The 27119-nt window shown below is 36.6% G+C and overlaps 9 protein-coding genes across 27 annotated transcripts; 4 read left to right on the top strand and 5 right to left on the bottom strand.

The window, feature by feature from the left end:
* Nucleotides 1–176: 176 nt before the first annotated feature.
* AT4G13800 (magnesium transporter NIPA (DUF803)) lies at nt 177–3149 on the bottom strand. 10 transcript variants are annotated; one of them, NM_001340877.1, is made up of 9 exons: nt 2842–3149; nt 2111–2344; nt 1956–2012; nt 1655–1745; nt 1412–1572; nt 1201–1328; nt 977–1114; nt 811–903; nt 177–723 (listed from the first exon to the last, which is right to left on the bottom strand). In NM_001340877.1, the coding sequence occupies exons 2-9, from the start codon at nt 2238–2240 to the stop codon at nt 511–513; spliced, it is 1011 nt and encodes a 336-aa protein (NP_001319923.1). In that variant the 5' UTR covers nt 2241–2344; nt 2842–3149; the 3' UTR covers nt 177–510. The 10 variants fall into 10 exon arrangements, with proteins under 10 accessions (NP_001319923.1, NP_001327957.1, NP_001327956.1 ...); NM_001340881.1 differs by lacking the exon at nt 2842–3149 and adding an exon at nt 2456–2666 and having other exon boundaries at nt 208–723; NM_001340884.1 differs by having other exon boundaries at nt 212–723; nt 2733–2891.
* On the bottom strand, nt 2931–5979 carry RLP47 (receptor like protein 47). Of its 3 annotated transcripts, NM_001340886.1 has the most exons (3): nt 5439–5979; nt 5234–5334; nt 3151–4951 (listed from the first exon to the last, which is right to left on the bottom strand). In NM_001340886.1, the coding sequence occupies exons 2-3, from the start codon at nt 5316–5318 to the stop codon at nt 3444–3446; spliced, it is 1593 nt and encodes a 530-aa protein (NP_001319924.1). In that variant the 5' UTR covers nt 5319–5334; nt 5439–5979; the 3' UTR covers nt 3151–3443. The 3 variants fall into 3 exon arrangements, with proteins under 3 accessions (NP_001328953.1, NP_001319924.1, NP_001190722.1); NM_001340887.1 differs by having other exon boundaries at nt 2931–5334; nt 5439–5960; NM_001203793.2 differs by having other exon boundaries at nt 5234–5979.
* A 352-nt stretch (nt 5980–6331) lies between these two features.
* On the bottom strand, nt 6332–9240 carry AT4G13820 (Leucine-rich repeat (LRR) family protein). Its single transcript, NM_117456.6, has one exon. It carries the CDS (start codon nt 9074–9076, stop codon nt 6917–6919), a length of 2160 nt encoding a protein of 719 aa, NP_193118.2. The 5' UTR covers nt 9077–9240; the 3' UTR covers nt 6332–6916.
* Nucleotides 9241–9348: 108 nt separating this feature from the next.
* Nucleotides 9349–11262, top strand: J20 (DNAJ-like 20). 3 transcript variants are annotated; one of them, NM_001340889.1, is made up of 2 exons: nt 9349–10352; nt 10615–11262. In NM_001340889.1, exons 1-2 carry the CDS (start codon nt 9900–9902, stop codon nt 10711–10713), a joined length of 552 nt encoding a protein of 183 aa, NP_001329024.1. In that variant the 5' UTR covers nt 9349–9899; the 3' UTR covers nt 10714–11262. The 3 variants fall into 3 exon arrangements, with proteins under 3 accessions (NP_001329024.1, NP_193119.1, NP_001319925.1); NM_117457.5 differs by having other exon boundaries at nt 10819–11262; NM_001340888.1 differs by having other exon boundaries at nt 9565–11260.
* Nucleotides 11263–11956: 694 nt separating this feature from the next.
* On the bottom strand, nt 11957–14964 carry AT4G13840 (HXXXD-type acyl-transferase family protein). Its single transcript, NM_117458.4, has 2 exons — nt 14268–14964; nt 11957–13315 (listed from the first exon to the last, which is right to left on the bottom strand). The coding sequence occupies exons 1-2, from the start codon at nt 14706–14708 to the stop codon at nt 12470–12472; spliced, it is 1287 nt and encodes a 428-aa protein (NP_193120.1). The 5' UTR covers nt 14709–14964; the 3' UTR covers nt 11957–12469.
* A 4130-nt stretch (nt 14965–19094) lies between these two features.
* GR-RBP2 (glycine-rich RNA-binding protein 2) lies at nt 19095–20858 on the top strand. Of its 4 annotated transcripts, none has more exons than NM_001084916.1 (6): nt 19333–19401; nt 19695–19816; nt 19914–19982; nt 20065–20171; nt 20268–20355; nt 20398–20603. In NM_001084916.1, exons 2-6 carry the CDS (start codon nt 19696–19698, stop codon nt 20445–20447), a joined length of 435 nt encoding a protein of 144 aa, NP_001078385.1. In that variant the 5' UTR covers nt 19333–19401; nt 19695; the 3' UTR covers nt 20448–20603.
* Nucleotides 20859–20878: 20 nt separating this feature from the next.
* On the top strand, nt 20879–21985 carry AT4G13860 (RNA-binding (RRM/RBD/RNP motifs) family protein). 2 transcript variants are annotated; one of them, NM_117460.3, is made up of 4 exons: nt 20879–21007; nt 21103–21171; nt 21288–21394; nt 21482–21985. In NM_117460.3, the coding sequence occupies exons 1-4, from the start codon at nt 20983–20985 to the stop codon at nt 21542–21544; spliced, it is 264 nt and encodes an 87-aa protein (NP_193122.2). In that variant the 5' UTR covers nt 20879–20982; the 3' UTR covers nt 21545–21985. The 2 variants fall into 2 exon arrangements, with proteins under 2 accessions (NP_193122.2, NP_001329851.1); NM_001340890.1 differs by lacking the exon at nt 20879–21007 and having other exon boundaries at nt 21051–21171.
* WRNEXO (Werner syndrome-like exonuclease) lies at nt 21619–23974 on the bottom strand. 2 transcript variants are annotated; one of them, NM_202814.2, is made up of 6 exons: nt 23669–23974; nt 23261–23431; nt 22682–22812; nt 22436–22594; nt 22136–22246; nt 21619–21983 (listed from the first exon to the last, which is right to left on the bottom strand). In NM_202814.2, the coding sequence occupies exons 1-6, from the start codon at nt 23922–23924 to the stop codon at nt 21945–21947; spliced, it is 867 nt and encodes a 288-aa protein (NP_974543.1). In that variant the 5' UTR covers nt 23925–23974; the 3' UTR covers nt 21619–21944. The 2 variants fall into 2 exon arrangements, with proteins under 2 accessions (NP_974543.1, NP_193123.2); NM_117461.2 differs by having other exon boundaries at nt 21701–21974; nt 23669–23959.
* A 211-nt stretch (nt 23975–24185) lies between these two features.
* RLP48 (receptor like protein 48) lies at nt 24186–26996 on the top strand (the record flags this gene model as incomplete). Its single annotated transcript, NM_117462.2, has 2 exons — nt 24186–25163; nt 25450–26996. The coding sequence occupies exons 1-2, from the start codon at nt 24533–24535 to the stop codon at nt 26994–26996; spliced, it is 2178 nt and encodes a 725-aa protein (NP_193124.2). The 5' UTR covers nt 24186–24532.
* Between the last annotated feature and the right edge of the window lie 123 nt (nt 26997–27119).

Below are 27119 nucleotides of genomic sequence, written 5' to 3' on the forward strand. Positions count from 1 at the left end.
ACTGTTCTTCTCATTAAATCTCTTTTGAGATTCCTAACGGTCACGGTCACATTACGTCGATGAAAGCTCGCTAGAGAAAAGAAGATATATGGTTATACCGTTCTTTGTTTCAAGATTTGCCAAAAAAAATAACCTTTTTGACCAATGTGTTCTTGATTAGTATTTAGACCAAATTACACGAAATAAGAAAGACCAAAAGAATGTGAAGAAAAATTGTGAAGCTGTGATCTTTAGTTAGTTCTCTGTTTTAAAACTTTCTTTATATCTCATATGAGAAACAAACAAAAAATATTAGAAACAAATAAACATGAAGCAATCAATCAAATAGTATCCCTAACAAATCATTCACTAAACCTTCCGTTATCCAAAAAACCAATTATAGCCTTAATTAAACCCCATTTGCTCTGTTTTTTTTCTCATTTGTCACCCAAAAAAAGTTCTCTTTGAGGCTTTTGAGCTCGTGTTGCCTCGATCTTGACCGTTAGATGATCTACTATCGGAGCCGTGGGATTATAGTATTGCAGGTCTAGTGGAATTGGAGCTGCGACTGGAACCTGAGTTTATGAAGACAGGAGTGTCTCTAGGCGAGTGTGATGTGGAGCCGCGTAAGCTGGTACTGTTTCCCATGTCTTTTGTCTTGTGGAGAAGAAAAGTTCCTGACAAAATGGTCACAAAGCCACATAGCTCGGTAGCAATTTGCAATCCACTTTGAGAAGCCCAATCCTAGACGATAAACAAATAATGATGCTATGCTTATAAATTAATTGGAACCTTTTAGTTTATGATCACTTCTCAAAAACTGCATTTTACCTTGAACATGATCATACTAGCTAAGATGGTGAATGTTGTAAACATAACATAGTACACTGGAGATATGACTGCTGTGTTGAAATTATCCAGAGCCTCCAAAGATGAAAACAGGATTTGTTAGTCGGAAAAAATTGAAATGTGACAATCAACCAATATTTGTTATTACCTTGTTCAAGTAGTTGATTTGCAAAATGCAACATATGGTCACTACTATGATGAAGATCCATGCGTGGAAGTACTTGAATTGGTTCATCCCGGAAAAAGTCAGCTTTATGGCGATCGCCACAGCTTTAACACTCATAACCTAACACGCAAGAGATACTGAGACACTTACTTAAGCAAGTAGAGATATATACTAAGGGATGGCTAAAGAAAAAGATGAAAACATACTGTAAGAGAGCCCATTAGAGAGCAAATCCCAACATATACTATCATATGCGTCTTCCCATAACGCGGCTCATAGTAAAAGATCAATGCAAGCACCACAACCAAGACCACAGCAGAATATGCAAGGAAACCTTGTTAAAACATTCAAGCAATAGAGTATGTTTCAGTCCAATAAGAATCTTACTTTTTGTCAAAAACATTTATTGTTCTATACCTGGTTCGGTAGCAAGGTGCCATACTTGCTTGACGGATTCAATGCCTTGCTCGTGAGGAGCATGTAAAACAATCGTTGTAGATCCAACAACACAGAGGACACAACCAAGTATACCAAACATATGCAACTTCTCTTCCAAAATAAAATGTGCTAGCACTGCGCTGCATAACACGGTTTTCGTTTTCAGGAAACTACGTTAACGCAGACACAACGGAAAGAGATAGGCATAGTGGATACAGATACCTGAAAATAATACTTAAAGCTCCCAAAGGTGTTACTAGAATAGCCGGTGCAAATGCATATGCTGCAAAATTGGCTATCTCCCCAACAATCACTATAAGAATTAGTATGAATACAATATTAGTTATCATAACCAAAGTTTGATGTCCATTGATTAAATCCAATAGAAACTTGGATTCCAAAACATGTCCCAAGCACACAAAACAGCAAAGTCATATCATCTCTAGCTAGATAACAAACATTTAAAAAGTGATTTGCAGCAGAATTTCCCAAAACCATTATAGAGGATATTGATCAGACTTACTTGTTATCATTCCAGCCCACCACCAAGGTTCATATAAGTATCCATATCCTCCTTCACCTGATCACAGATAAATAACAAGTAGAAGCAAAATCAGTAAAAAAATATGTGATTTTGAAGAGCAAGAGACTAAGTTATAGCTCAATGAAACAGAGAACCTGCTCTGGCGCCGCTAACACCGGCCTTCTTAAGACCTTTTTTCTTGATGATGAAGCTAGAACCGATGAATATACTCGAAGACACAGCTAAAATGACTCCATGTATATTATCAGGTGACATCTCCTCCATCTTTGCTAATATTTATAGTCTTGCTTATATACAAGTTAAGATAATTTCAGGTTACTAATGACGAAAATTTCCAGAAAGTTTAGGCTGAAGATAGCTTATTGCGTCTACAAAAAAAAAAAACACAAACAAATAAGAATCGGACAAAATGTCCATTTTCTAATCAAAAAATCAACATAAAACACATAAGTACTATTTAATTTTAGCAATTGCCTCACCAATCATGTTCTGAAAACAAAAAAAATCTGAGTTTTCAAAAAATTCTTTGTGGCAGAAAATTCGATAACCAGACAAATGGCGCACAAGTAGATTACACCGAGACAGGGAGATAGAAGCAAAGGAAAACGACAAATCTTAACATATAAACAAACAATGTCACAAGAAACAGCTGCGACTATACAAAATCTAGGATCTTTCGAATTGTTTCTCAAAAGATTAACGAATCAAAAGAAAAAAAATTAAGACCCACAAAAAATTTCACTTTTTATACGTTACCTTGTCCACAATAATAAAATCAAATCACCAGTAAATGAAACAAAATCAAAAAGAAGAAAATATCTGGAAGCTAGAGAAGTAGCAATAGAATATTCGAATCGTATCAAACCTTTTTCATCTCTTCCATTTTTGTACACCAAAAAAAAATCAAGAAATGTAGAAGACGTAATAAATGATTTTTTTCCGTTTTTTTTTCTTGGTGATGAAACGTAATGTGAAATTGATTTAGGGTTCTTTGTTGTGATGATGGAACTGAATCTGAAAAAAAAATGAAAGCAAAGAAGAGAAGAGGACAGAGAGATACAGTAGTATTGTAACGAAATTATAGGAAACTAATAGAACTAACTCGAATGCATAACACACTTATAATACAACTCAAAACATTAGAGTTACACATATACACAAACATTTAAATTTAGACCGTTTCGGTTCTACTTTATTGGTTTCTTTTTTTTTTGTTCATAAAATTAATCCTCTGTAATACAACAATCCTCTGTAACCACTTCTAATTCTTAATCAAAGTTTCATGCTATAACTATTATACAGTTTTTGTTTCTACATATAAAACGTTGCAGACCAAATTCCTTACGACGATATTAGAACATTAATTTAAAAGGACAAGGAGATATTTTATCTTTCAAATAAGTGTAAGAATGTAGATTGATAATATGATTTTCAAACAAGTCTTGAGAAAGTTTATTGAATGCTTACTTAAGTAAAGAAGGAAACAATTCTCATGAACCAGTCACGTTTGTGTGAAACCAGAATGTGGCCGATGGTGAGTCCACACACAACACCAGGTACGTAGCCTATTGCAGCTGCTATCCAGCTAAATACTTGATCTTCCTCTTCCTTGTCTTCATCTTGTTCTTGCTTTGTTGCTTCTTCTTCTCCACCACATTTTTTTAGGAGAGGAGCACCGCAAAGCCCGGGATTCTCTGTGAAAGAAGAACTATCTTGGGTTTGAATCTGAGTGGTTTCTGGTATTGGACCTTCAAGCCTGTTGTGCGAGAAGTTCATCCACTCTAGAAACGTGAGTTTTCCGAGCTCTCCTGGGATACTGCCGGATAATCTGTTTTGAGAAAGATCCAATGATTGGAGATTGCTCAAGTTTGATAGAGATGGTGGAATATGGCCTGTGAAAGCGTTGTTTGACATGCTGAGCACAATCACTTCTTTGAGAAGACCGATGGACTCGGGGATGTCTCCTTCGAGTCTGTTTCCCGAGACATCGATGGTTTTGTAGATTGTGAAACCACTCCCAACCAGCTCCATCTTTAATCCTTTGTTTATGAGAGCTACAGACTTATGGTAGAAGTCCCGGTCAATTCCTGTAACTGTATACTGAATTATTCTACCATCAATGTCCACGACTGATGACATTACACTCCAACCAACAAAGTAATCTGACGGCAAAACTCCAGTGAAGCGATTTTCCGAAATATCAAAGATTCGCAACCTGGAGAAACTTAAAGAATCTCCAGGAGAAAATATTGGCCCATAGAACTCGTTAGAACGAAGGACAAGAATCTGAAGATTGGGCAACAATTCCAACCAGGATGGAAACGTGTCATTGATTCTGTTATCTTCCACGTTTAGAAACTCGATATCACTGCAGTTGATCAATGATTTGGGAAGTTCTCCTGAGAAAAGATTGTGACCAACATCAAATGATTGCAAGTGATGACTGATAGCTTCCTCTGGAAAAATACCAGAGAGGTTGTTATTCCGAAGGTGCAAGACATAAAGATGTAAATTCTCAAAACACCGAGGAATAGAACCGCTGAAGTTGTTGTTTGACAAAACAAGTATCCGAAGATTATCCAATTCGCATATTGTTTTAGGAATCTCTCCCGAGAATCGATTATTGGAGCTGAACAAGTAATTCATAGAGACTACTGGTAACAAAGGAAATGGATCCTGGAATATGTTTGAACTTATGTCAAGCACAAGTAATTCTCGACCTCCTTGAATAACATCTGCTGGTCCTTCGAAACCATTGAAAGAATTATGAGAAATGTTAACATACCGCAACTCTGGCAGACTCCATAACCACTCCGGTACTTGGCCTTCAATTTGATTGGCAGAGATGTCTAAATACTCCAAACTGGTTTGGTTACGTAGAAATTTGGGAAACTCGGAAATATTGCACGACAATAGACCCAAGTATTCTATGGGTGAGGGAAGACTGACGGTTGAACTGATCTTCAAATTAATCCCTGAAACATCCAAATAACCAAGTGACAAGAGAGGTGAGAAAATACTCAAATCAACAATGTCCGGATTGAAATTGTTTCTTCCAATGTTTAATAGTTGAAGATTAGATGGTGAAGAGATATTCCCAATCTCAAAAGGACCGCTGAAGTCGTTTCTTCCCAGGTGAAGTAGAATCAACGAAGGGATCATGAAGAGAGAAGAGGGAATGGTTCCAGAAAATGAATTTCCACTAATATCAAAAGCCTCCAGTTTGGAGAGGCTACTCATGTTAGATGGGAGCATACCTTTCAACTGGTTATCACCAAGGTCGATCCAGGTGACCGAGCTCAACTTGAGAAGCATATCGGTTAGTCGGTTAAGGTTCCCCATTGAATCTGGTCCTTCACTGGTGAAATCATTATAGGAAAGATCAAGATGAGTGAGATAAGAAAGATTTCCGAGTGAAGAAGGAATCTTTCCAAAAAGATTGCAATTAACAAGAACCAAAACCTTCAAACGTTTGAGATTGCCTATGGAATCCGGTAGAATACCCGAAAGATGATTGCTGCCAAGAACTAGCTTCTGAAGATGTTGTAGTCTAAACAGGCTACTATTAGATCTCAAAGGACCATTGAGATGACTATACTGGAGGTCTAACTCAACCACCACTCCCGTCTTGGGATCACAAGAGACACCATCCCAGGAACAGCAATCAGTGTTGTTCCTCCACTTCTCAGTCATCGCATATGAATGGGGGCTTGGGACATTGAACTCGTTCTTGAACCCCCAAAGAGAATCCTTCTGGTCTGGAAGACACAAGTGTTTAGCACTAACAAGTATTGAGTTTGTAAGGCAGAAGATTAAACACAAGCTCCATTTTACTGTTATCATCCTCCTCACACTAGAAGAATGCATCATATTTTTTTCTATGATTTTTTTTTTCTTTCTGTGAAACGAATTGATCAACGTATTGTCTCACATCTGTGGAGTAAATTAGATCTTGACTTTAAAAGATAAGATTTTTCCACAAACACCAATTATCCCAGCCGTGTGGTGTGGGTTAAATCATTCAAACACTGCAAAAATCAAGGTCTCTTAGTGGGTTGAGAGAGTGACAGTGAAAGTGACGATGAACCCTCGTACACGGAACAAGTCTTTGCCTTTGCGAAATCAATTTTTTTATTCTTCCGTTATATCTTTAAAATTTTCTTAATTAATCAACTAATATTAATAGTATATTTCCTTGGTCTCCAAATCTTTGTCTTTAATATTTCTTCACTTCCAAGTTTTCGTTAAGACTTTTCCTCTGCATGACCTCCTCTGTTTTATTCTCTGAAATTAAACAAAGCTTCTGTCTTATTTCTTCTAATTCACGTAGAAATGAAAACAACAAATACAGCTAAAGGAATGATATTAGTTCTCCTGAACATTTGGAGTAACAATTATTATCAAACGCCAACTGAATCAATCAATTAAACTTTTGTTCCCTCGTTAAAAAAACACACACTCATTATACAACTCAAAACATTAGAGTACACGCATTATAACAAGGGGGCATCATCCTCCTAAGAGGTCATGCTTTTATTAAGCAAAATACTGAAAGCTTTTCATGAACCAGTCACGTTTATACGAAGTGAGAATGTGACCAATGGTGAGTCCACACACAACACCAGGTACGTAGCCTATTGCAGCTGCGATCCAGCTCAATACTTGATCTTTTTCTTCATCTTGCTCTTGCTTTGTTGCTTCTTTTTCTTCTTCTTCTTCTCCCCCGCAAGTTTCTTGGAGAGGAACACCGCAGAGCCCGAGATTCTCTGCGAATGAAGAACTATTCTGGCTTTGAATCTGAGTGCCTTGTGGAATTGGACCTTCAAGCATGTTGTAGGAGAAGTTCATTTGTGCTAGAAACGTGAGTTTCCCGAGCTCTGGTGGGATTTCACCGGATAATCTGTTTTTAGAAAGATCCAATGATTCGAGATCAGTCAAATTCAACCGTTGTTTGACATATTGAGCACAATCAGTTCTTTAAGTAAACCGATTGACTCGGGAATACGTCCTTCGAATCTGTTTCCGGAGACATCGATGGTTTTGTAAATCGTGAAAACACTCCCAACCAACTCTATTATCGATCCTTTGACCGTCATAGTCACTGAGTTATAATAGTTTCCTGAGTCACGTCCAGCATACCTACTCGGCATAATATCTACGATGTCTACGGCTGATGACATTGCACTCCAACCCGCAAAGAAATCTGATCGAAGGACTCCATTGAAGCGGTTTTCCGAAATGTCAAAGATTCGCAGCTTGGGGAAGCTCAAAGAATCTCCAAGAGAAGATATTGGACCATGAAACTCGTTAGAACGAAGGACAAAAATCTGAAGTTTGGGCAACATTCTCAACCAGAATGGAAACTTGTCATTGATTATGTTGTCTTCCACGTTCAGAAACTCGAGACGAGTGCAGTTGATCAAAGACTTGGGAAGTTCTCCTGATAACCGGTTGCGACCAACGTCAAGTGATCTCAAGTGATCACTGATAGATTCCTCTGGAAACTCACCGGATAAGTTGTTATTCCGAAGATGCAAAACCGAAAGAGTAGTATTAAACTTCTCGAAACACCGAGGAATGGAGCCGTTGAAGTTGTTGTTGGATAAAACAAGTGTATCAAGAGAAACCAATTTGCATATAGTCTTAGGAATCTCTCCCGAAAACCGATTATCAGAGCCTAAAAAGATCGTTGTCGAGTTTGGTAACAAAGGAAACGGATCTTGGAATGTGTTTGAACTTATGTCAAGCATAAGTAATTCTCCACATCTTTGAATAACATCTGCTGGTCCTTCAAAGCCACTGAAAGAATTTTGAGAAATGTTAACATACTGCAACTCCGGTAGACTCCACAACCATTGTGGTACTTGGCCTCCAATTTTATTGGCAGAGATGTCTAAATAATACAAAGTGGTTTGGTTTTCTAGAAAATTGGGGAACTCAGGAATATTGCAAGATGATAAAATCAAGGTGCCCATGGGTGAGGGAAGACTTAGAGTTGAACTGATCTTCAAATTAATCCCGGAAAGATCCAAATAACCAAGTGACAAGAGAGGTGAGAATATACTTATGTCAACCATGCTTCTTGTATTAATATAAGAGAGGTCAAGGAACGTAAGTGACTTGAGATGCAAGAAAGTGTTGAAATCGACCATGCCTCTCTTTGTGTTCCATAAAGAGAGGTCAAGATAAAAGAGACCAACTAGTTTCGATATAGACTCCGGGATTGGCCCATTGAAATTGTTTTCTAGAAGGGACAAAACTCCAAGATTAGATGGTGAAGAGATATTACCAAAGTCAAGAGGACCGTTGAAGTCGTTTCTTCCCAAAACAAGAGAGGTCAATGAAGGTAGCATGAAGAGAGACGATGGGATAGATCCGGAAAATGAATTTCTATCAATCCCAAAATACACCAATTTAGAGAGGCTACTCATATTAGATGGGAGCATACCTCCGAACTGGTTAGAACCAAGGTCGATCAACGTAAGCTCGCTCAAATTGAGTAGCATACTAGGAAAGTTCCCACTGAGCTTGGCCGATCCAAGATGCAACTCTGTTAGCTTGTTTAAATGTCCCATCGAATCCGGTAGCTCCCCGGTGAAATCATTAACAGAAAGATCAAGATTAGTGAGATAAGTAAGATTTCCAAGTGAAGAAGGAATCTTTCCAAAGAGATTACAATCACCAAGACTCAAAACCCTCAAATATTTGAGGCTGCCTATGGAATCCGGTAGAATACCCGAAAAATTATTCGAGCCAAGATCCAGATTATGAAGATGTTGTAGTCTAAACAAGCTACTATCATATCTCAAAGGACCATTAAGAAAACTGTTCATGAGGTCTAACTCTACCACCTTACCCGTTTTAGGATCACAAGAGATACCATCCCAAGAACAGCAATCGGTGTTGTTCCTCCACTTCTCTGTCTTCTTAACACCAACAATCCCATTGGAGTTGAACTCATGGACATAAAACTCGTTCTTAAACTCCAAAAGAGCATTCTTCTGGTCTTGACGACATAAGTGCTTAACATGAGAAGCCAAAACCAGTTTTGAATTAGAAAGGGACAAGATTAAACACAAGCTCCATATTGTCATCTTCATCTGACCTCAACAATGCAATAAACTTTTTTTCTTTGATTTTTTTTTTCTCAGAAAGTGAAATGAATGATGTTCAATGTTTATAAGTGATGGCTCTAGTAATAGACCCAAAGACTGTCTTACATTTTGTGGAAAAAAGAAAAAGCTTGACTTAACAAGTCTCTTGTAAAAAAAATGGCGTCATCTTCCACAAAGATATATGAATTTCCAAATGAACGCTCCACAAAGTCAATTATGTCTCCTCTTGCATAAAAGTATTAACCCTAAAAATAATTCAATTACTTGCGGTGTGGGGTTACCGCAGTACAAAAAGTAGAGCGTGTGGGGTTACCTCAGCTGTGTGGTGAGTGCTACGCAATTGCGCAAACGCTCTTTAACGGGGCACGCTCGTGACTCGTGAGAGAGTCAGTCACACACCGTAAAAGTTACCGATAAACTCTCAAAAAGTCTTTTTTGGCTTTGCCAAATTTCTAAAATTCAATCAACATTTTCTTTCTTCTTTTCGTTTACATTTTTGTATTAAAAAAAAAACTCTAATGGGCTCGTGGAGGTAGCTGAAGCCCAAAATATGGGATAAGGGCTATAAGGATTGTCGATCATATCTTCTTGCGCCGTCAAAAAGCTTCCAGTCGCAAACGATGACAACTTTCCATTAAACTAAAATGACATAAATACCCTTCAAAATCCACATATTACTCTCAACTGTTTCATCTACCTCCCTCCCTCTCTCCCCATTCCCAAACTACACATTACACATTACCAATTCTCATATTAAAATCCACAAAACTCAAATCCCCAAAATAAACAAACCCTAAAATTCAAAACAATGAAATGTTACAAAAGCTCATCAATTCTCTCAACCAATCACCACCCATTCTTCTACAAACAACAACCAATCTCCTCTCTTCAACCAACTTCAATCCCAACAACTATCTCTTACCCAACCCGAACCCGATTCTCCTCCACCCGGATCCAATCTCGATTAACCCACGACGATCCAGTAAAACAATCGGAAGACTTATCCTTCTACGATCTTCTCGGCGTCACCGAATCAGTCACACTCCCAGAAATCAAACAAGCTTATAAACAACTAGCTCGAAAATATCACCCCGATGTTTCTCCTCCGGATCGTGTCGAAGAATACACAGATCGGTTTATTCGTGTTCAAGAAGCTTACGAAACTCTCTCCGATCCTCGCCGGAGAGTTTTATATGACCGTGATTTGTCTATGGGGTTTTCTTTTTCTTTCTCCGGTCGACGCCAGAACCGTTACGATCAGGTAATTAATTATTAAATTTAATTTTTTTGCGATAACCGAAGTTTTTGTTAGGAGAGAAAAAATCAGCACCATTTGTTTGGGTTTATTATGGTTAAGAAAATTTAAGAGTTAGCAATAATTTTAGTGTATGTGTTATTGATAAATTTATCAAGTGATGTTGATGTTATTGATTTGGATATTTTTGGTTCATATGTGGACAAATAGTGTGTAGTATTATCCTCAAAAATTCTATTTTTATTCTTTTTATTTTTCGAATTTCTAGATTTACTCGGTAGATTCAAGAACCTTTATGGTGTCGACAGAATTGACCTTATCTTTAACATGGTCCAATAAATTGACCCATGTGTCGATTATTAGGTGACAAATTAGCAGTGGAATAGAGAATAATGAACTCATTGATCCTATTTGCTACAATCATGGGTCTTCTTATAATTGATTTGGGTTTTGGTGATTGTTGTGATTGTAGGAAGTGGTGGAAGAGAAGAGTGAGTGGAAAGCAAAATGGCAAACTCAGCTCTCAGGGTTAAGGAGAAGAAGCAATCAGAAAGATAATAACACGATGTCTTGGGCTGCAAGAATGCGTCGTCAACAACAAGAATCTTCTTAACATACGACATCGAGTCTTTAGCCTTGTTATGTATAGTCTTTTAATTGTTTGTGTGTAATATAGAAAGCATAGCATCAATACCCCAGCAACTTTGTATATATGTAATGTATATACTCTTCTATGTGCTTATGCCAATCGGCGGAAGCACATTACTTTAGATAAATACCCTGATTACTAAATAAGCTTTCTTTGGTTGTGCGTTTTATGTTTTGTGTTTTACGTTTTGAGTGGAGAACGGGATTCTAGGTGTGGCAGCAACGTTTGTAATGGTTATTGAGTGATAATTCTGTTTAAATACGGCGGTTAAAAGCTTTTTTAAGTGGCTCTGGAGAAAGTGGTTAAAAGCGGCAGGAGATGGCAGTATAGCGGTTCAAAATTATATACGATTGGTAATATTTGTAGGCAATGTGGTGACTGATGATAATAGGTATACAGTAATGAATATGAGCAAAAACTATTGAACAAAATGAAAATATGAATCACCTTAAACTAGAGGTAATTGTTGATAAACTTTTTAAGGGTTTCAATGGTGATCTTATTATATTTTAGGAAATATTTTAAAATATATGAAAATAACAAAAATCTAATCATATTAAAATAAACGGTTGTAAATGCTCTATTTTTATAACCGTCATGTTTCTTTTATTCACCACCACTTATTTTATCCGTCCGTTACAACTAATTATTTCATCCGTCCATCAGACTCTTAACCAACGAGGTAGCCTTAATATATGTAACTAATCAACTTTTAAAGATGATTGCTTCCAACAAATTGCTTAAGGATTTGACTTGTGACCTTGTTTAATCAATAAAGATTTTCTAGATTTTGTGGAGAAGAGTATAAGAATAATGTGAAAAATTATGGTTAAAAATAGTGTTATGATTAAAATAGTGTTATAAACCAAACATTGAGTATAATATTTTACCATAAATAAAATTAACATAACCAAACCAAACTACACAAAACAGATAAACATTGTAAGCCAAAATTTTGAAATATATGAAAATTACATAACTCCAACCGTTTTAAAGTAAACGGTTACAAGCACTCTTTTCCATACGTTTCATAACCGTCTTGTGTCATCTACTCACATGTTCGCCACTCCAACTATCTATTTCATCCGTCCATCGGACTCATAACCAACAAGGTAGCTGAACATTCAATAACCTTAATTTATGTAACCAATCAAATTCTAAAAGTGATTGCTTTCAACCACACTTCTTCTAATCACTTTCTCCAACCACACTTCTTCATGGTACCTCCCTAAATGGTTTTACTCAAACTGACACCAATCAAACCACCATGACAGATACGAAAACAAATACTTATATCAGTTATTTAATTTTACAACAACGTTACAAATTACAATCCAACAAAAACATAAACATACATAAAACCAACGGAAACTTTACTTTTTTTTTTTTTTTTTGCGAAACTTTACTTGTTTTAAAACGATAACATAACACTTCATCACTTCACGTTTACACTTATTATTTGCCGTTTGATTTCTCATGGCGCGATCAAACCAAACTTCTTAAATTCCAATTTTACCCTCTCCATCTCTTCCTCCGGCAACGTAACCGTCACAACCCTCTCCTCCGATTTCGCCGCCGCGTAAACAACCACCAATCCCTCCTCCCCTATCCCCTCCACATTACAATAAACCGACTCCGGCGACTTCCCCATCACTTTCGCCTCATACAAATCCTCACCAGTCAGATCCAGAAACGTCAATTTCGCTCCATAAACAACAAAATCCAAATTCCCATCGCAACTCTCTCCGATCTCCTCAATTCCACATCTCTCATCCTTCGCTTCCCCCATAGCTTTCACTAATTCCTCCACCGTCGCTTCCGCCACCGGAAAATCCACGCTCACTGAGCTGATCACCTGACTGTTTCGAATCGCATTAAGTTTCAGATCGTTCGGATCTTTTTTAATGATCGTAACCGTTACAGGCTTTGGCTCTACCCTAACTTTAGCTATGCATTTCCATATGATTCCGGCGAGAATCTCGAACACCGGAATCGAGTCATCTCCCTTCGCCGGAAAATGTGGTGATATCTGATCGGCGACTGAGAGATTGAAACAGTAATTCGCCAATTTCTTGTCGTTTGGAGTGACCCAGAGATCTCCAACGGGTTCGACCCGTTTAATTGAAACCGGATCTTTAACCGTCGGGTTTGGGCTTTGGAACCTTCTCTCTCCTATAGAGGGTGTTGTTGGGGCATAAATCTTTTCTCCGGTAATGGCCTTAGCCCATAAGTTGAAGGCATAGAACAGAGAGAATGCGTCTCCTATTATATTGGCCCAGCTTAGGCCCAACCCTAATCCTCCGCATTTAAACCGGGTCATCTGCGGAAACAAATCCGATATTAAAAGCAGTTTTAAACAAATTTTGCAAACCGACAAAAACCCTTTCTAAGATTGCAATCCGAGTAATTGAAATTGATTAAACTGCCAAAATATATTAAAAATATATTTTCCAACTTGGTTTTTTTTAAGATAACTAAGAGATTATAGGCATATATATATATGCCGGTACATCACTCTGAAGCCGAAGATTAGAACATTTAGCATAGTTCCCTAGTGTCACCGTTTGAGATACTTTACTAGTTACTCTATTGAGTATTGACACATCACTTTTTTAACTTCCACATTTTATATTTTTTTCTTGTTTTTTTGGATCTGCATATTGGGATGTCACTGATCCATTTGGTAAGATATTTCAAACTTGGGTCCAACAAATCTGTCCCAATCTAGTTCGCAATACAACATTGAAAAGTCCGAATGTTTTATTAAATTTTGGTACACCTACTCAGAGGCAGTGTGTTTTCATGCAAGTTAATCGTACGAACAGGATCTTTCGTGTATTAAATTTTGATGTGACTGAACATGCATTAAATGTTTAATATGTTCTTTGTCTTTCTTGATTAGGGCATATGGTTCGAAAGACAAGTGAAACCCAATATAGATTTCTAACCTAGTTTAGCTAATAATTTGCCTTTTTTCCGACTCTATAAATCAGACCCCATCAACATGGTGTGTCCTTTTTTCTGTCAAATATATATTAAAGATTGAATAATTCTCTTTTTGGTACAGGGTTCAAGATTGAATAATGCATACCAATACCATATCATGTATATATAACCATTTTTAGAACTTTTGTATATTCAAATTTGTCTCAGTACCAATATTAAATTTGTGTATGATATTTAGACAGTGAGCAATATTATGCATGTGTGAACTATATAAGGAATATAGCAAACTAAATTAAGAAGATAAAATTGGTGTAGTCAGATTATACCTGAACGTAGATCAAAGGAGAGAACGTCAATTCCGGTCCAATAGGATGATGATAAACCAGAAACTCATCAACTGACCGGTCCGGTTTACTGAGCCACTCCTCCACAGTGAGATTGCATTGACCTTCCACGAAACGTGTGCCGCAGTCGTTGCACTTGATGTACGGACGGCCCGAGTCTCTCCTTGAGAACCTGCCTGTGGTCCAAGCGATCTGGTCGAACAACATGAACATGGCCTCCTTCAGGTGTCTCACGGTTAAGTCACGTGCTGTCTCGGCTGAGTAAATGTATGCCGCCTTGAGGTAGTGGAGCTTCATGGCTAGGTCTAAACCGGTTGGTTCGTGGGTCGTACCCGTCTCTGTCGGCCGGGTCGCACCTACGGTAGATAGCCGAATGCTGTGAACCGGACCCTGTCCCTGTCCCTGTTCTTGAGATCGACCCATGATGGCTCAGTGGAGTTAAACTGATTCTTTGAACTAACAAGTCGATCGATGTATGTAACACTTTAACAAAAAAAAAGCAAATTTAATAACATAAAATTATATGAACCTTTGCTTGGACATTTATCTCTCTCTCTCTCTCTCTCTGCTTTGTAGGTGATGAATGAAATGTGATGAGGCTCTTGTGTTAAATAGAGAAGATTGATGGTGTTAACTTGTTAATTATACGAGTAGGTGAAAGAGTTTTAATTAATAGCCTTTCTTTTTCCCCGATAAGGTCCATGACCAAAGGATCCAATTCATCGTTCAGATACTTTTAATATTTGTCACCTACTATTTTTTTATGTCTATTTCTGCATTTAAAATAGAAGTGCAATACAAAAAGAATAGAATCTATCAATATATAATTTACGTAAATTATACATTAATTAGTTTTCTGAATGGTTGATATACTGTATATTTATCTTGTGATTAACTTATACTTATATTTTGGATTTGATATTTTGGGATTAATAAATAGATCGTATTTTTACGTTTGATTAAAATCTTTTGTTTTTGTTGTATGTAGATGACGATGATTAAGATGTCGTGTTAGTCGGTGATAGGATTGTCGTCCGGTAATCCGGTTAATGGTAACTATTTAAGAATATTAGATTCTGATTATGGTATTGGGAACGAGGATGATTCCATTGACCCTCCAACAAACTTTAACAAAAAAATCCTCCAATTAACAAAAATGTCGACATTGAAATGTGGAACAAACAATGACGTGGATGTCAAGTTAAAAGCAAACCAGACACGTTGGTTCTACGGGTCAAATTATTGTAAGAAAACTATTGTTCTAGGTTCAATATACGGTACTGATAGAGAATATATCTAGTTACCCTGTTCAAGTTAATTATTCCCCTACATTTACAAGTTTCAATTACGGATGACTATTTGTTGCCTGATTGATAGAACAAGTTCCAAAACAAAGTTTGCAAGACAACTCGGCCAAACAAGCCAGAAACATACACGAAAACAGAAAGCAAACAAAACAATTACACGTACGTATGACGGAAGATGGGTTCTCAAAATAAAATTAAAAATAGTACTTGAACCAACATGTGATTTCATTCTCAAATCATTAACTACACTTTGAGCTATAATAAAAGTTATCTTGTTAGTAGATGGATAATCAAGTTCAGTAAGCTAGCTAACTAATGTAGATTTACCCAATAATTAAACAAATATTTTCGAAGATTAGCTAAATTTTCTTAAACAATAGACGTTTGTAATGATTTCATTTGTTTCTACTTCTAGTAAAAAGAGTGACACCTTTATATAATTTCAAGGACTAGAATATTGGTTGGCTGATAATCGCATTTAATGCATTTTCTATTCAATTCAACAGCAGATTTAAATTTTTGTAAATATATGAACCAATTCACAACTTCTTACAGCTATATTTATCCAAGAAAAACAGTTGATGGTCAACTCTTATTTTACGTGGCAATGTGGCATGCAGTTGGAAAAGTTGGTTTTAATCATAATTCTTGATGAATTTTTCGTAAATCCTTTCTTTTTTTTTATGGAAGAAGAAAGTTTTAAACATAATTTTCAATAATAACTATAAACTTACGAGAGGAAAAGGTTGAACGTATTTTTATTGATGTACTTCTGAATGTACTGTCTTCTTAAGTAGATATATTCCAAATTAATATATTAGTATAGTATAATACTGATTTACTTCTTTTTTTCTTTTCCTAATTAGAGGGTTTGAATATAACTCTAAGGTATAATTAAGTAGGGCTTGGTCTATGCATTTTACACTGAAACGAGAGTTATTAGTTGTATCTTGCGTGAAATGTGGTTGAATAAATAAAAGAGTTAAAAGAACAGTTGAAATTTGGCAATATAATTACTTCAGTGAACATCTGCAGTGGGGCATTTGTCTCTGCCAATATTTTCGAGCACTGTTTATATCATTTATTCTCTGACTGTTTTTTCTTCTGTAAATTTATGAAATTCTTTTAATTGTATCATATTATCATCATGTCTATTAATTAAAACTCTAAAAACTGGCCACCGTAATTAAAAGCAAATCAGCCAGCCAAATCCTAACAATAGGCGCCAATCAAAGCCTTTTAAAGAAAATGCATGTAATTTTAAAACACGAAAAATACATAAACGTAAAACTTACTTTGAAGTCTGAACGGATAAATTTGATCGATATATAAGATGACGCTTACTATATATGTTTTCGGATACGTGACACCACTTCGAAATAATTGGAGCTAAGTTACTCGATGAAAGATAATTGTTAATTTGTCCATGAGAGAACTTGTTCTAGATCATATGTCGATTGATGGATGGTGCATACTCCAAAGGCAGTAAGGCACTAAGGATTGATTGTTGAAAGTTATTCCAAGATAATGAATAAGCAAAGATGCCAACGGCGATCTTTCAAAAGTCACAGAGTTGTAATTATTTTCTATGTAAATATTTTGGAGGAAACACGCATTTGGTGATCTTGGATGGTTGATGAAGATCCGGATTCAATTCAACTTGGACTCTTGGACGACCTTTGCATGAGTTTTTTTATCTGAAGTGAGCTTGCGGAAAACTCATATGGGGTCTACTTACCTCCAGATTAGTTATCGGGCTTGACACGGAAACTAGTACCATAGAAAATATATATGCACTTAACATAACAGAAAAAAAAAAAAAAAAACATAACAAAACAACCATTGGTAAAGTATGTGATTTTAAGCTAAGGCAATAATTCAAATGTGTTAGTCATCTCAACTTATTATTTTATCCTATTCCTTAACTGAAAAAATAATAATCTTATATAGTATAGTACTTTTTCATAATCTATAATATTACATTGTTGTTGGTCTCTAGTAATTTATATTCGATAGACTATCCACACAAAAAAAAGAGTAGTTAATCATCTCAAACATTTTAATATGTTTTGTCGCCACTTTAAAATTTGATTATTTCCATCAACATCAATATTTTCAATTGTACAAAATGAATCAGAGCTTTGATAATAATACTATTAGGATGGTTTATGAGATAAAACAGTATTGAAATTTAAATTAGCAACGATAGAAAACGGACACAACAACAAATCATGAATTATTTTTCACAACAATTTATTTATTGCTACCGTAAGAAATTGTTTGAAGTAAACCTCAGAATTAATCCATGACCAAACATCAAAAACCAAAATGTTAAAATTCAGAAATAGAAAGGATTGGTCGACTTTCACTATCTTTCTTCTTCTTCGCTTGTGTTACTTTGGGATGATCTTCCAGTATTCCATAAACACTTATTTATTTAAACGAATGAAAAATACCATTTTAGATTCTCCCAAGCAAACTAAACCAAAGCTATTACCAAACTAATTTAAACCAGAACAAACCAGCTATATATTCTCTAATAGAAACCCTATGCAGTTTCAAAGTTTTTTTTTTTTCCTTTTGTGTAGCTTTCATGTAGCAAGGTTAATGTTTACTAGTCATGAATTGAAATGAGTATTGAGAATAAAGAAATATATCAAGAAATAATTATATAGAAACTGAAAAGGATGTAACATATATATAAAGAGATGCCACATGAATTGAAATTGGTGGAACATTAATCTATAACCGTGAATAAGGTTGCTATATTCAAGACATTAAAAATCAATCAGGACCACTACACATGGATGTTAAGACGAACTTAAGAAGATTGTGACTATATTTGAGTTTTACATGAATATATACAACGATCCATCATTTTTTCAGAAGCAGTTAGCAAAAATGAAAATAAATTCATCACTAACTAGAAAAACAATAATGATATATATATAATTATTGCCACAAACATTTCGTAGACGATTTTAACTGTTAGAGGATGCATAATCTTTTTCTTCCTAACATGTTATTTCTATGTGAACACAAGTCTATAGGTTGGGAGAGTTGAGAAAATTTAAGTTTTTAGGTTTATCAAACAAAAAAACGATCAACTTATGATTTTGAGCAAACAATAACAAGTACGAAAGATTTTTGTTAGGAAGCAGATTGAAAACTTTTATTATCATGTTCAATATTAAAATCATAAGGTAACCTATATGTTAAAAATAAAAATTTAGTCTTAGTGAATTATATCTCACTACTTATTACGAAATTCATAAAATGTAGTCTAGTTTTAGTGAATCATACAATTTTGTTTGTTTTTGTTTCTGAAAATTCATTTCTTTTCAATGAATGGCCCATCAACGACAATTATCCGTTTAACATGGATTTTGAAGCCCAGCAATCAATATGGGTTTCCAAGCCCAATACAAAAAGTCTTATTTTTAGCAATATAAATCAGATAAAATAGGGCGAGGAAAACTAAAATACCAAATTGGATAAATCAGAAAAAAACTAGTTCCTCTACGCCGACTACATCGTACACTCAAAAAGATTGGTACCACAAGAACTGATTTACACAGACTCTGCTACGTGTACAACTATTTTACCCTTTAGTACACAGTAAAAATATACACGTACACACACCAGATTAAATTATTTAGCGAGAAAAAAAATCCTGAAAAGAAAATGAGATATTTTTTAGTGAGCTTTGTATATAAAGCCCCTTAAACCCTACTCCTTGGCTTCATTCTACATTTCCTCTGCCTCTTTCTCAGATCACAAAACCCTAATTTCGAATCTTTATTCTTCAGGTACCATTTCTTCACCATCTTCGATCTCCTAAGCTTTACTATGTTTCTGTTTTGTTTAATTTCATGGTGAATTCGTTTCTAGTGTGTCTCTGTTTTGTGTTCTCGTTTCAATTTGACTGTAAGGGATTTAGAGCTTAAAATTACTCTTATGTATACTTTGAATATAGATCTACTTGTTTTGGATCAGCCCATCTCGTTGAATTGATGATTTAGTCTTAAAGTTAGGGTTTTTATTAGTATTGATTTATAACAGTTGATCTGATCTGATTCTGTGTGTTTTTGGAACTTTGTAGAATGGCTTTCTGTAACAAACTCGGTGGTCTATTGAGACAGAACATTTCTTCTAACGGAAATGTTCCGGTTACGTCTATGCTCGGATCTCTCCGGTTGATGTCTACCAAGCTTTTCATCGGAGGTAAAATCTTATTGTTTTTGAGTCAGATTGAAGAGTTACTTCACTTTAGTGTTGCTTGAATTAGTACTGAGACTTTTTTATATATTGATTGCTTTAGGTCTCTCATGGGGAACCGATGACGCATCCTTAAGGGATGCTTTTGCTCACTTCGGTGACGTTGTTGATGGTAAGCTACACTTGTTTTTGGTATAATTGAGTAAGAGTTTGTGGAGATGAACTAAAGTTTTGTTTTTTGAAAAATTGTGCAGCTAAAGTTATCGTTGATAGAGAGACAGGAAGATCAAGGGGGTTTGGATTTGTCAACTTCAATGATGAGGGTGCTGCAACTGCTGCCATATCAGAGATGGACGGAAAGGTTTGTATTGAATGTATCAGTTAGTTTATAGCTGTAATGGTAATTGTATCTGTTTAATGGTTTACTTAATAATGTTTATGGGTTTTGGAATTTCAGGAACTGAATGGTCGTCACATCCGAGTGAATCCTGCTAATGATAGACCAAGTGCTCCACGGGCTTATGGAGGTGGTGGTGGATACAGTGGTGGAGGTGGAGGCTACGGAGGAGGTGGTGGTGGGTACGGAGGAGGAGGTGGTGGCTATGGAGGAGGTGGTGATGGTGGTGGTGGTTTCTAAACAGAGGAGGTGCTTGTGAAGAAGAAGAGTTAATGGTTCTGTTTAGTTGGTTTCTTCTATTGAATCTTATGTTAGTACAAAACCTGAATGGGATTTGCTGAAAACTCTTTACTCTTTTTTTGGTTACCAATCAATTCGGTTTAATATTTTATTGCCCCCATTAGGTGCATTCTAATACGTCTTACCATTTCTTTCATTCACTTGTGCTTATATACCATTTCACTCCTGTCCTATACATAACTTCGATTCAAGTTTCATCTTTTGTGTCGTGATTCACGTTTAAACCATTTGAGGTGGAAAACTTTTATACAAAGTCAAAGCCGATACACATCATGAAAGCAGAGAGCGACAACATTTGATTCGCTATTAATGATTCTATAATTCCACATGATTTATTCGCTATATTAAAATACTATCGTCCACCTAAACTTGTTTTCCATGGCTCCATTCTCTATTCCTCCAAAACTCCTAATTTTGTGTCTACTTAAACCTAACTTTGACATACATCTGTCTTTGTTCAAGATCAGCTTAAAACATGGCTACCAGGGTTTACGTCGGAAGTAATTATTTCTTTCTTTTAGTAGATGTTCATTTTTCAAATTTGTTTTCTCAAGTTTTATTTATTTATTTGAAAGCTTTGTTACGATTGCTTCAGATCTCTCACCGACCACTACCGATGATATGTTGAGGGAAGCCTTTTCCGGCTACGGAAACGTAGTAGATGGTAAAAGCCTTTTGGATCGCCCTCCAATTAATATTTCCGAGTTTCTTGTTTATGTTGTTGAGTGTGGTTTAAGTTTCTCAGTTGTCACTACACCAAAATTATTATTGTTTGTGCAGCAATTGTAATGAGAGACAGATACACAGATAGGTCCAGGGGTTTTGGATTTGTCACATACAGCAGTCACTCCGAAGCTGAAGCAGCCGTGTCTGGGATGGATGGAAAGGTTTGGATGGCTCTATTTGTGGTATAATAGTTGTGTGTCTGTCTATATGTGGTCAGACTTAGTATTGCTTTCGTTTTAAATTTCCAGGAACTGAATGGTCGTAGAGTGAGCGTGAAACTCTTTGGTATTGGTGATATTGATGATGAATGACGATGATGGTGCTGACTTGAAAGGTGGAACACATCTCTATCCAAAAATAAAAAAACATTCTTGTAATGTATTGTGTGCTTTCATGTGTTTGCAGTGTCTGTTTTTGTCTCCTTTCAAGGGTTTGTTTCCAGGTCTGCTTTGATTTGATTCCCGTGTATGATGACTTAATAAAGACGTTTCCTTATCCTTTATCAAATCTTTACATCTGTATTCAAAGTTAGAATCAACGATCTAAGAAGAAGAGCTTACCATGAACCCACTAGTTTCTGGACGGTTAAAGGGACCAGAACTAGATACAATATTCACAAGAATTGCATCTACTTGACTAGATTAGGTGTATCATATCATTTGATGCTAACTCTTGGGGTTATAGGCTAACCTTTAAGCTTCCTCCTTCACGTTATGAGCCACTGACAGCATCAGGAAGGTCCTTAAGAACCTAAGCAAATGTAATAATGTTCTCCATTAGCTTCTTACTCACCGAAGATAACCTCCAGGTTTTCGACAAGTAACAGTATTATAATTAGAACGATGTGAGATTTTTGCTTCAAGGTCGTTGAGTGTGAGAAGATGGTTTTTCGTTGTTGTTACCTTGTAAAGATGCCATGAAGCATAAGCATCCGTTGCTGCGTATTGTAACTGCTGCTTTGACAGAGGATAAAACTCCCAGTTCCCAAGCCTGATTCTGTTTGGCTTCAGGAGCTGCAAAGTAACAGTCAGATTTTCAAAGCGAAATAGATCAATATTCTCACTTTTGATACAGCAGAACAGAAGAGAGTTGTACTGCTATTTCTAGGAAGACTGGAAATATGATAAATCCAGTTCTCACTACTGTTATCAAAACTTAAATCAAGCTTTTGAAATCAACCAGACAAGGTGAATAACAGATACCTCTTTGCAAACAAGTGTCTCAGTTAGTGAGGCAAGGCCCCATTTTTTATCTCCACCAATTTTTTGGTTGGCTAAATCTGAAAGATCCTCAACATCTTTGATACTAACTCCATAGTCATGGAAAAGCTTCACAGAGTCACCATCAATTCCAATACCTACCTATATATATGTATCAGAACTACGTTAATTGAGCATCCATGGCAAACAACAAGAACTTCGACCACTTCAAAAAAAAAAATAACAAACCTTTACAAGTGTTGAATCTTCAATAAGATGTTGGAGACTTTGAGGGATACCAGAATGAAAAATATGCATAACATCACAATAATTACTATCTACACATATCTGGACAGTCGCAACCTTCCCCGGGAGAACACCTGAAAATAACACAAAGTTTCACAAAATATTATTAGTTAAGATCACAAAAACCTCACAAAGGTTCATGAATGTGTCAAAAAGCATTATCAAGCAACTATCATTACAACACATATGAGTAGACTAGTCTAAGAGATATTATTAGTAGAACAAAGCTTGCAGCAATGAGATTCTAGACTACACAAAACTGCAATAGTAGGCATCTACACTTTCCTCCGAACATTCAGAAAGGAAACAACGACCATAAAGCTCTATTCGATATAAAGCAAGAGCATCATCATTCTATCATCAAGATATATAAAGAGAAATTAGAAAAGACAACATATGATCCATAGAGATAAAATACAGTTCGAGATGCATATCACATTGCATACTTTAAGAAATGCAATCGAAAAAGACAAAACTTGCAATCAGACACAAAACGGAAAACAGAAGGGTTAACAAAAGCACCTTTTCTAAAACTTGGTCTCCACTCAATATCCAAGCCAACAAAAGCTATTCCAGATTCATCTCTCTTGGTATCAAGAACTTTAATAAGCTGCATTGCTCGCTTATCAACCTCAGTAGCAGTCTTGCTATACAAAATCCTACCACCAAACCTCATTGCTGGAAAATTCCTAGCTGCAACAAAGTATACACATTATTAAGTTGCTCCGCCCACATAATTCAAACAACACACTATTACGAAAAAAATCTTAATCCTATAAATTACGGCATGAACAGATTAATACATTGTAAAGAACTTGGAATTCGAATCAAATGGTGAGACAACTAATGAATTGACATTTTCAAAGCAAAAAGAAGTTGAAATTGGAAAATAGAACAGAAAGATCTCTGGGATTTGAAGAAGTTTCATACCTCGGCAACGGGAGAGAGGAAATCGTTTATAAGATGTAGAAGAAGTGATGGAACGAGGCAATTGGCGACGGATATTATTGGGGATTTGATTTGGATCCTCCTCGTGGCCATGGACGGAGGTTGTAGCTTGTACGGTCGGAGCAGCAGAGGAAGAAGAAGAAGAAGAACGGGAGAAATTGTAGGAAGCTTCGATGGCGTCGATAGCGAGAAGCTCTTCCTCTGTAAAAGCGTCGTCGATCCAATTTGACGATGACATTTCTTTTACTGAAACAAAAAAATAAAAATTAATGCTTTGGACGAGTCTCGTCGGCCCCTTTAAATGTTTGTATTGTTTGTTTTTAATTTTAAACGTTCCCACACTGTACAATATAGTTGTGTGTTTTAAATTGCCCGAGACACGCTTTATACAATTTTTGTATGATTTTGATTATTCATCACGTAACCATAACCTTTGCTTCACATTAGAATTGTCCCATGTTAGGGATATTGGCATAACGATGTATCAGATCATGTCGATGAGAAACCAAATTCAATCTTTCAGAAACTTAAACCCATCCCATACAAACAACCACACTTTTGTTGACAAATGGAGCAACCAATTCCTCTTATTTTCATTCAACAGTAGACACTCTTTCATTTTCAACAAAAAAACACTCCTTTGACTAAGTAGAAACTGTCGATGGCCACACGCGAAAAATGATGATGAATTCTTATAACACTCCTCCACAGATGTAGTAAGTGTCATCCAAGGATCTAGCAATTAAGAGTCAGATATTCAATTTTCTGTGGAAGCAATTATCCTTCCCAGGAGACTTGTCAAGTCAAGCAACGATCAATTCGTTTCACAGAAGAAATAAAACAAGGATGCATTCTTGTAGTGAGAGGAGGATGATGACAGTAATATGGAGCTTGTGTTTAATCTTCTGCCTCTCTAACTCAATACTTGCCATTGCTAAAGACTTGTGTCTTCCCGACCAGAGGGATGCTCTTTTAGAGTTCAAAAACGAGTTCTACGTCCAAGAGTTCGATCCCCATATGAAGTGTGAAAAGGCAACAGAGACGTGGAGGAACAAGACTGATTGCTGTTCTTGGAATCGTGTCTCTTGTGATCCTAAGACAGGCAAGGTCGTCGAGTTAGATCTCATGAGCAGTTGTCTCAATGGCCCTTTGAGATCTAATAGTAGCCTGTTTAGACTACAACATCTCCAGAGCTTAGAACTTAGCTCCAATAATATTTCCGGTATCCTACCAGATTCCATCGGCAACCTCAAATATTTGAGGTCTTTAAGTTTTCGTACTTGCCATCTCTTTGGAAAGATTCCATCTTCACTCGGAAGTCTTTCTTATCTCACTCATCTTGATCTTTCTTATAACGATTTCACCAGTGAAGGACCAGATTCGGGTGGCAACCTAAACCGACTTACAGATTTGCAACTTGTGCTACTCAACTTGAGCTCGGTCACCTGGATCGACCTTGGTTCTAACCAGTTGAAAGGTATGCTCCCATCTAACATGAGTAGCCTCTCCAAACTGGTGTCTTTTGATATTAGTGAAAATTCATTTTCTGGATCCATTCCCTCTTCTCTCTTCATGATCCCTTCGTTGAGTACTTGACTTGCGAAGAAAAGACTTCAGCGGTCCTCTTGAGATTGGGAATATCTCTTCACATTCCGAACTTGGATACTTGTACATGGGAGAAAACAATTTCAATGGACCAATTCCGGGATCTTTATCAAAACTAGTCGGGCTCAGGGATCTTAGCCTCTCTTTCTGGAACACAGGAAGGGGCATTGTTGATTTCAGCATCTTCTTGCATCTCAAGTCACTTTGTTCACTTGACCTCTCCTATCTGAATACAAGAAGCATGGTTGATTTGAGTTTTTTTTCACATCTCATGTCACTTGATGAGCTGGATCTTTCAGGGATTAATTTGAAGATCAGTTCAACTCTCAGCTTTCCCTCAGCCACGGGCACCTTGATTTTAGCATCCTGCAATATTGTTGAGTTCCCCAAGTTTCTAGAAAACCAAACCAGTTTGTTTTATCTAGACATCTCTGCAAATCACATTGAAGGCCAAGTACCGGAGTGGTTGTGGAGACTGCCAACGTTGTCGTTTGTAAACATTGCTCAGAATTCCTTCAGTGGAGAACTACCTATGTTACCAAACTCTATCTATAGCTTTATAGCCTCTGATAATCAGTTTTCGGGAGAGATTCCTAGAACAGTATGCGAATTGGTTAGTCTTAATACACTTGTTTTATCTAACAACAAATTCAGCGGTTCTATTCCCCGGTGTTTTGAGAATTTCAAAACTATTTCAATCTTGCATCTTCGGAATAACAGCCTCTCGGGTGTTTTTCCAAAGGAAATTATCAGTGAAACCTTGACATCACTTGATGTTGGTCACAATTGGCTATCAGGACAACTTCCCAAGTCTCTGATCAAATGCACTGACCTCGAGTTTCTGAACGTGGAAGATAACAGAATCAATGACAAATTTCCATTTTGGTTGAGATCGTTGTCCAATCTACAGATTCTTGTCCTTCGTTCTAATGAGTTCTATGGGCCAATATTTTCTCTTGAAGATTCTTTGAGTTTCCCCAAGTTGCGAATCTTTGATATTTCGGAAAATCACTTCACTGGAGTCTTGCCATCAGATTACTTTGCAGGTTGGAGTGCAATGTCATCAGTCGTAGACATTTTTGATACTACGCCTCAGGTTCACATTTTAGGAGTTTTCCAGGGATACTATCATAACTCTGTGGTTCTGACGAACAAAGGATTAAATATGGAGCTGGTTGGGAGTGGTTTCACAATCTACAAAACCATTGATGTCTCCGGAAACAGACTCGAAGGAGATATTCCAGAATCGATTGGTATACTCAAGGAACTGATTGTGCTCAACATGTCAAACAACGCTTTCACAGGCCATATTCCACCATCTCTATCAAACTTGAGCAATCTCCAATCATTGGATCTATCTCAAAACAGATTATCCGGCAGTATCCCGCCAGAGCTCGGGAAACTTACGTTTCTGGAGTGGATGAACTTCTCGTACAACAGGCTTGAAGGTCCAATACCACAAGCCACTCAGATTCAAAGCCAGAATAGTTCTTCTTTCGCAGAGAATCCCGGGCTTTGCGGTGCTCCTTTCCTAAACAAATGTGGTGGAGAAGAAGAAGAAGAAGAAGAAGCAACAAAGCAAGAAGAAGATGAAGATGAAGAAAAGGAAGAGAAAAATCAAGTATTTAGCTGGATAGCAGCTGCAATAGGATATGTACCTGGTGTGTTCTGTGGACTCACCATCGCCCACATTCTCACTTCATAGGCTAAGAGTTGCTTATTTTTTCTTCTCCGTCAAGCCGATAAAATGAAAAGTAAGTATCTTATTTAGAGAATCTGTATTTTTGTTGAGTTAATTTTATCTTTATATATTTTGTATTGCTGAACT

Source organism: Arabidopsis thaliana, chromosome 4, assembly GCF_000001735.4.
Source record: "Arabidopsis thaliana chromosome 4, partial sequence".
NCBI classification, from domain to species: domain Eukaryota; kingdom Viridiplantae; phylum Streptophyta; class Magnoliopsida; order Brassicales; family Brassicaceae; genus Arabidopsis; species Arabidopsis thaliana.

Bases quoted from the DNA above. Each gene is read 5' to 3' on its own strand.
- AT4G13800 (NM_001340877.1), bottom strand. From the start codon at position 2,240: ATGGAGGAGATGTCACCTGATAATATACATGGAGTCATTTTAGCTGTG. The intron at 1,746-1,955 runs GTAAGTCTGATC...TAATTCTTATAG, and splicing joins GTGGGCTGGAATGATAACAA to TGATTGTTGGGGAGATAGCC. The intron at 1,573-1,654 runs GTATCTGTATCC...CGTGTTATGCAG, and splicing joins GCTTTAAGTATTATTTTCAG to CGCAGTGCTAGCACATTTTA.
- RLP47 (NM_001203793.2), bottom strand. From the start codon at position 5,846: ATGATGCATTCTTCTAGTGTGAGGAGGATGATAACAGTAAAATGGAGC. The intron at 4,952-5,233 runs GTATGCTCCCAT...TGGATGTTTCAG, and splicing joins TGGTGATAACCAGTTGAAAG to GGATTAATTTGAAGATCAGT.
- AT4G13820 (NM_117456.6), bottom strand. From the start codon at position 9,076: ATGAAGATGACAATATGGAGCTTGTGTTTAATCTTGTCCCTTTCTAAT.
- J20 (NM_117457.5), top strand. From the start codon at position 9,900: ATGAAATGTTACAAAAGCTCATCAATTCTCTCAACCAATCACCACCCA. The intron at 10,353-10,818 runs GTAATTAATTAT...TTGTGATTGTAG, and splicing joins GCCAGAACCGTTACGATCAG to GAAGTGGTGGAAGAGAAGAG.
- AT4G13840 (NM_117458.4), bottom strand. From the start codon at position 14,708: ATGGGTCGATCTCAAGAACAGGGACAGGGACAGGGTCCGGTTCACAGC. The intron at 13,316-14,267 runs GTATAATCTGAC...TTGTTTCCGCAG, and splicing joins CTCCTTTGATCTACGTTCAG to ATGACCCGGTTTAAATGCGG.
- GR-RBP2 (NM_117459.4), top strand. From the start codon at position 19,696: ATGGCTTTCTGTAACAAACTCGGTGGTCTATTGAGACAGAACATTTCT. The intron at 19,983-20,064 runs GTAAGCTACACT...AAAATTGTGCAG, and splicing joins CTTCGGTGACGTTGTTGATG to CTAAAGTTATCGTTGATAGA. The intron at 20,172-20,267 runs GTTTGTATTGAA...TTGGAATTTCAG, and splicing joins TATCAGAGATGGACGGAAAG to GAACTGAATGGTCGTCACAT.
- AT4G13860 (NM_117460.3), top strand. From the start codon at position 20,983: ATGGCTACCAGGGTTTACGTCGGAA. The intron at 21,172-21,287 runs GTAAAAGCCTTT...TTGTTTGTGCAG, and splicing joins CTACGGAAACGTAGTAGATG to CAATTGTAATGAGAGACAGA. The intron at 21,395-21,481 runs GTTTGGATGGCT...TTAAATTTCCAG, and splicing joins TGTCTGGGATGGATGGAAAG to GAACTGAATGGTCGTAGAGT.
- WRNEXO (NM_202814.2), bottom strand. From the start codon at position 23,924: ATGTCATCGTCAAATTGGATCGACGACGCTTTTACAGAGGAAGAGCTT. The intron at 22,247-22,435 runs GTATCTGTTATT...GTTACTTTGCAG, and splicing joins AGACACTTGTTTGCAAAGAG to CTCCTGAAGCCAAACAGAAT. The intron at 21,984-22,135 runs GTAACAACAACG...ACATTTGCTTAG, and splicing joins CTTCATGGCATCTTTACAAG to GTTCTTAAGGACCTTCCTGA.